The sequence below is a fragment of the Solanum tuberosum genome, unplaced genomic scaffold (assembly GCF_000226075.1).
Source record: "Solanum tuberosum cultivar DM 1-3 516 R44 unplaced genomic scaffold, SolTub_3.0 scf00026, whole genome shotgun sequence".
Classification (NCBI taxonomy): domain Eukaryota; kingdom Viridiplantae; phylum Streptophyta; class Magnoliopsida; order Solanales; family Solanaceae; genus Solanum; species Solanum tuberosum.
This window is the reverse complement of record NW_006238952.1, coordinates 1,972,074-1,979,476: the sequence shown is the minus strand read 5'-3', so window position 1 is coordinate 1,979,476 and position 7,403 is coordinate 1,972,074. Positions and strand designations below refer to the sequence as shown.

Here is a 7,403-nt window from a genome sequence, read left to right as displayed (position 1 = left end):
AAAAACCCCCCCCCCCCCCCCTATATTGTCTATCTTCATCATTCTTGTGCTATTTTTCCTTTGTCTCAGCAGTTATCCAATCAATACCAAGCAACAATGAAAATGGGAGCATACATCAAGGCAAATTCAAATTGTACACTTTCCACTTAAATAGACAGATATGGAAGTAACCACCAAATACAAATTCTTGTGCTATGTTTTCCTTTGTCTCAGCAGTTATCCAATCAATACCAAGCAACAATGAAAATGGGAGCATACATCAAGGCAAATTCAAATTGTACATTTTCCCCTTAAATAGGCAGATATGGAAGTAACCACCAAATACAAATGTTTGTACTACATGATATGTGCATCAAAACTATTACTCCCTCCATCCCATTTTATGTGGCAACATTTGACCGGGCACGGAGTTTAAGAAATAAATGAAGACTTTGAAATGTTTACCAAATTGCCCTTTAAAAAGTAGACTCACTTTTCTCTCTCCTCATAAATGTATTGGAGTATTACTTTAAGATTAAGTGGGACCAACAAGGGTAAAAGAGGAATTGTACCTTTAAATATTTACCATATAAGGAAATGTGACATTCTTTTTGGGACTGACCAAAAAGGAAATGGTACCACATAAAATGGGACGGAGGGAGTACTATATATAAACACAGAATATAACAGCATACTTGGATCATTAAAATACCCAATATGTTGGAGAGAAAATATTGTGTGACACAATATATTAGGTAATAATCATTCTCATTTCTATAATAGAAGGTTTCTATTGTTCTACTTACAATTAATATTTTTTTAACAGTAAGGAAATATTTTAAAACTAATACTTCAGTTTTTGTAATGACTAACAAATCCATAAAGCTAGCGGCACCTAGTCCAGAACATGGTACAAAAACATACATGCGCCTAACCCACACATCATGTGTTGTGCATTTACCACTGAACCAAAGCCTTGGACAACTATCAAAATAGTTAATATTTATATATTATGTGTTCATTAAGTAAATAGTACCCTAAAAGTTAGGTGATTGTGCATGTCAGTAATTGTCATATATAAATATGAAATTAAGAATATAATAACCATACTTGGTATGTGCATGTTAACTCTTACTACTTCCATCCAACTTTATATGAAACGATTCAGAGTAACTTAGAAATCCAACACAACAACAGTGCAAGGTTCGGAACTCGGTGGATGCACAATTCAAATAGTAATAGTATCATATAAAGTGATGCAGAGTGACTACATGATAAGTTCAGGTTAATTGTTATACTCTAATTGTTGATTGTTACAAAACATGTGTTAATTGATATATATATAATAAGAATATAACATCATACCTAGATCTTAAAAATACCAAGTACATTAGGGAGAATATATTGTGAAAAATTTTATATTACAAGTAATAATTCCACTTCTATGTAATAGACTATTTATATTGCACTAATATATCGTGTTTTACCCGTAAATGAAAAATTATAAGTAATACTCCTATTTTTAAAACCATCCAGTTAGTTAATATAAAAATATGATGTGATTGTTGAATAAAAATTTTCTCTTAAAAGTTAGATTGATTGTATTTTTACTTAAAAAGCATGCAAAATGCATATTAATGTTTGCACAATTATTTTTTTCCTCCTACTAGTTACTATACAGGTTCATATGGAAATGTAAGGTTACTTGATTTCGGCTAAAGTCTCTTTTATAGTCTAGACTAGATAAGGTATTTGGTATATATCAAAATGTTTTATTAATTGCAAAAACTGATGACTTACTGAGATTAAAGAACACTAATTCACCATAATAGCAATTCAATAACTTGAATATCAATATAAGGCAAGTAAATGTGCTACCTTTTTAGGTCGACCCAGAGGTCTCCCTGAAAGTTTCCTCGCTCTCTTAACAGTAGAAGCAACGGCCGGACTGCTGTATGATTTTGGAGGACGTCCACGTCGCTTTCCAAGGGGTGTAGCCCCATTTGTGACACCACCAACAGTGTTAGGAAAACCCTCGGAATCAAAAGCAGCAGCAATAGGCACATCAGTGACACCGACAGATGCAGCAGCAGGTCCACCTTGATTGTTAGACTTTGCTGGCCTTCCCCGTCGTTTATGGGTTGGTGTTTGAGCAGTAGGGTCACCACCAACAGGAATATTGGGATTACCAGCAGGAATGTTGGCCGCATTGACACCAACATTAGCAGCCACATTCTTCCTAGGTCGGCCTCTTCGTCCAGGAGTAGAACCTTTCTTTGGCCGCCCTCTAGGCTTGGAGGAAGCGACAGCTGATCCAGGAGCAGCATTGACTGTCCCAGTCTTAGCAGGACGACCAGGTCGCCTCTTCGTACCACTCTGTTCGGGTGACTTGGTTTCCAATGACTTGACTACAGTGGAACCATCCTTCCGAGGACGACCAGCGCGTCTCTTGATGTTACTTCCTTCAAGCGCCGGTACCGGAGTTCCAGCAGGAAGAGGAACAGAACCACCTGGATTCTGAACCCCAACAGGCCCATCAGCTAACCCAAGAGAAACAAACACAGACTCAGCCCCAAGATTCGTATAATTCTGAGCTTCATGAGGAGCAGCAAATCCCTGTGGCTGTTGCTGGGACTGAAAATGGAACTGATTTTGGAGTAACGGATCAGCCTGAAACGGCTGGAATTGCGGCTGAGGAACGAACTGAGGGTGGGTTTGAAATTGTGGCTGAAACTGGGCTTGCTGCTGCTGTTGGGCCTGAATCTGAGCACCTTGAAATGGGTCTTGATACTGGGCTTGTGGTTGGGCCTCAGGCTTCGACTTAGGAGGACGACCAGGTTTCCGCTTAGTAAGAGGAGTAGCATCACCCCCGTTGGAATCGACCGCCGCCGCCTCCGGCGGAGGCGGAGCAGATCCAGGTGCAGCAAGCAGGTAGGAGTGTTTAACCATAGCAAGATATCCAGAATTCTTCAAGCGCTTGAGATGATGAGTCAACAAAGCGGAGTGATTGGGTGGTAGATTCGAGTGGACTCGGTCTATGTACTTGGCTATAGCTACCCTGCTTGACCCTTCTTTCTCATTTAACGCCGTTATGGCCCCCGTTATCAACTGTCACACACACAAACAAAAAGAATCAACCATTAGTCAAAAAAGAAAGAACCCCACAAAATTCTCAGAGAAGATAAGTCATACCTCAGCATAATCAGGTTGGGGAGACGAGAAATCAGGGGCGAGGGTAGGGTCTTGGGGAGGGGGAGGGGGAGGGAGGTCATGGTTAACGAGTTGTGGAGGGTTAAACGTCGGTTGTTCTATATCCATCGGTAGATCCATGGATGGGTCCATAAGGGCATGTATATAAATTTAATAAAAAAGCTTTATGAAGAATACAGAAATGGTGAATTTCAGAGAAGAAATCAAGAAAAAGAAGTGAGAGATAGATAGAGAGAGAGAGTGTGTGTGTATTGTATGTATGTATAGGTAGAGAGAGAAAAAATGGAAAATTAAAGGGTATTTTGGGGGAAGAAATGGAATTGGATTGGACCGTTGTAGTAGCGGGGTGAGTGGGAGTGTGGGGTGGGGTGGCGTACAATCACAGCCAAAAAAAAATGAACAGCTAAGGGTAAGATCGGATTTAAAAATGAACTTTTGTTGAATTTAAGTTTTTATGATGAAGTATGTCCTTATCTGGCCCATTTTTTTTTTAATTATGTTTTAGATCTGATTTTTCTGTATTTTCGTTTTCACCCCTGACTAACTTTTAATTATTTTTTATTGCTTTCTCGTGGATTCCTTACTTTATTGGCGGACTTTCAAAAATTTCGTGAAAATTTGAAATGCGTTGGAATTTCGTAAAAAAATTCAATTTCAAATTTTTCGTGAAAAATTGAAACGCGTAGGAATTTCGTAAAATTTTCAAATAATTTGCACATACTTTCACCATGTGTTTTGGCTCCAATTTTTTTCAATAATATTTGACTATTTCAATATATATATATTTATACTCATCAATTTTAATAATTATTAAAAATACTTATAAATGTTTGGCCAAAATTAGGCCAGAAATTTAAAAAAATTATAATATTTTTTTTATTTTAAAATAAACTGATTTTTTTTTCATTTTTTAGTTAAAAGATATTGAAGTTAAAAGGATAAAAACACCATAAGTAAAAACCATTTTGACCAAAAGGATTTTTTCATTATCATTTTATAATGAATATGTTCAGTTAAAAAATAACTTTATACATAATTGATAACAATCAACAACAACACAATAACAATATAGACAAGACAATACATTAATCACATACTCAAATTTATCACTGATTCAGTTATAATTATAACTCATTAAACAAAATTTGTTCTTTTTTCTCAATTTAATCACTCAAATTAGAACTCAAACTTTTGTGGAAGAGATAGTAACAAATATTAGTTGGAATTAATAAATAATAGTTGTGGTGATTTTTGAATTTTTTAAAATTCCCATATACTATATTTTTTTCTAGTATTTAGTAACTTGAGACACTTGACAAATATATTTATCAAGTTACATGACCAAACATCATTTCTCAATTTTTTTTGGAGCCAAACGGGTCTTTAATGTGCTTCTATTTAATTTCGTAGTATTTGACACAGGTTGATTCAATACATTTTTTCAAGAAAAATAATTAGATGCGTATTTTATTAAATTAATTTTATTATAATACTTTTGGAACCAAGAATTGTTGTTAATATACACAATTAAATAGTAGATTGAAAATAATCCCAACATGACTAATTTAGCTTAATTAATCCAGTATTTTAATATACTATATTTAGTATTATTCTTACACTATCAAACAACCTCTAAGAATAGTATACGAAAGAAGTAATTAATATTCTGCTAATATTTTAAAATGAAGAAGCAAAATAAAAATTATATTTATATTTATATTTATATATATATATAATAAAGGAGAGTAGTTTACCGTGTGGTTAAGCCATGCAAGCTATTGAAAAGCCACTTGGCAATTTTAGGAAAAAGTAAAAAATATTTTAATAAATTTTTTAAAAGTAATTGAATTAGAAAATACATTAAGCTTTTTAAAATAATTTTTTTAATCATCTTTAAAATGGAAACTCAGTAGGACTCTAAATTAACTTTTACTGTTTCAAAATTTCCTTTTAAGATGTTATAAAAATATTTATATATATATATATGATTGAATATTAATTTAAATATAAAGATATAACAATAATACTAATAATAATAGTATAATTATAATAATAATAATTATAATAAATGGTAGTAGCAGCAGTAATAGCAATACAGATAATAATAATTTTAAAAAATCACTTGACAATTTTAGATTTTCAGAAAAAAAGAATCGATTAACTTAAAAGTAGAAATTCATGACCGGATAAAAAAAAAAAACAACTTTCACATATAGTAAACACAAAATTCATATTTGTATGTTATAACAAAGTTTGCGTAATTGCGCTCCATGGCAAACATGTATATGTATAATTCGCTATACATATAAAAAAAACAGTTGTATAATTCGCTATACATATACAAAAGAAAAGCAGTTGTATACAAAAGATCAATTGTATAATTTGTGTATGTATAAAACGAGAAAGAGAGAAAAGACAAAAGAAAACTGAGCAGAGAAATATTTGTATTGTATAATTATAAGTGTATAGGATGAAGATATATGTATTTGCATGTGTATATACAATTTTCTCTTGCTTTATACAAACAGAAGCGCAATTTATACATTTCGTTATTGTTTGTATAAGCGAGAGAGGCGAGCTTGGCGAGTGAGATTTGGGAGAGTGGCGAGCAAGATCTGGGAGAGGGGAACAAAAATATATGTATATATACAATTTCCTCTCGCTTTATACAAACACATTTTATACATTTGTGTTTGTATAAAAGCGAGAGAGGCGAGCGAGACTGCCACCAAACGAGAGTGGCGAGCGAGATTCCATAGGGAGAGTGGCGAAAATAGCAATAGTTTGCTATAGGGTACAATTAAATCAAAGTATATTTATAGAATTTAATTTGAATTAATAGTTTGCTATTATATACAATTTTCCTTTTTTTTTTTGTTATAACAAGCAAAGTTTCGAATTATGTATACCATATAACTAAAATTTCAATAAATAAGGACACATTAAAAGATAAAAATCTAGATAACAAAAATTTAAACTTAATATATTGAAAAAAAAAACTCAACTTCTTATGACATGTAGCATAAAAAATCAATTAATGTCAGACTAGCCAAAAATAAATAATAAACAGTAGAAGAAAAAAATACAGGAAGGGGTGGGGGAGAGTTCTTTGAACAAATTTAAAGAATATAATGAAGTAGCTAGATAATATACATATTATTGTCCATACATTTTTAATTGAAAAAGTGTAAACAATATAATAAATAATCTAAAAGTAAAATCTCACGAATAAACAATTTTTTTTTTATCTATTTAATATTAATAAGAAGATAATTTGATAATTATATTAAGCAAGTGATAAGTCAGTAAAAATCAATATTAACACTTAAATAATTTTATATATTGATCAATATAATAAAGAAAAATATGAAATAAGAAAATTATCGCCACATGATTTGTTGTCTATATTCATATAGAAATGATTGGGGTATGAGAGTATATTTTATTGATGAACAATACGATAGTTGGACTTTTGTAAGGTAATAAATATAATTTAACATGCTTGAAAAAAAATCATAATCTAAACTGATCAGAAATAATAGTATATGTGTATCGTGCGAATACGTATACTAATAATTTTAATATAAGAACCAAGTAAAATAAAACGGAGAGAGTATTTACTCTATTGCAATTTACTTAATTCACATTTGACTTGACATTTTTCTTCAAAAAGTATTTTCTTAGAGATTTATTTTACTAAGTTGAATTATATTTTGAAAATCTTAGTTTGTCTATTAATATTTTATATCTAGTCATTTAACAATAGAGATAAAATGGGAGAAAGTAATAAATTTTATGTTTTTCTTACATAGTCAAATAAAAAATAGAAATTTCTAATTTTATTTAAGGGACAAAGAAAAATCTTCAATTCTTTTTTATAGGAATATATAGGAAAGTTTCACTTTGACCCCTAATGGAACGTAACGTGTATACAGATAATAGGACAATGAAAATGGAGAATTGTGGGACCCAACCTTTTACACTTGCACTACTATATTTGGCAAAACATTAAAAAAAATTATAAGTAACTCTTTTTCATGTGTTTGTATAAAATTTAAGTTTAAGTTAAAACATTTTTGTCAATTTCAATTCAAATATTAAACTTGTATACTTGGTTATTGAAAATTTCAGTTTCAATCCAAGAAAATATTTTATGTTATTAAAGGTACAATAATTAAGTAATGCTTCAAGAAAAAGAAAGTGAAATAAATCAT

The 7,403-nt window shown here is 31.4% G+C and overlaps 1 protein-coding gene across 1 annotated transcript in view; it reads right to left on the bottom strand.

Annotated features, from left to right (window-relative positions):
• LOC102581486 (basic salivary proline-rich protein 2-like) overlaps positions 1 to 3,561 on the bottom strand; it is a 5,249-nt gene extending 1,688 nt beyond the window's left edge. Inside the window, exons 1-2 of the mRNA XM_006341506.2 lie at positions 3,172 to 3,561; positions 1,858 to 3,087 (exon numbers count right to left, since the gene is read on the bottom strand). Coding sequence (XP_006341568.1) covers positions 1,858 to 3,087; positions 3,172 to 3,321 — 1,380 coding nt within the window. The 5' untranslated portion in view covers positions 3,322 to 3,561. The remainder of the gene's footprint in view (positions 1 to 1,857; positions 3,088 to 3,171) is intronic.
• Between the last annotated feature and the right edge of the window lie 3,842 nt (positions 3,562 to 7,403).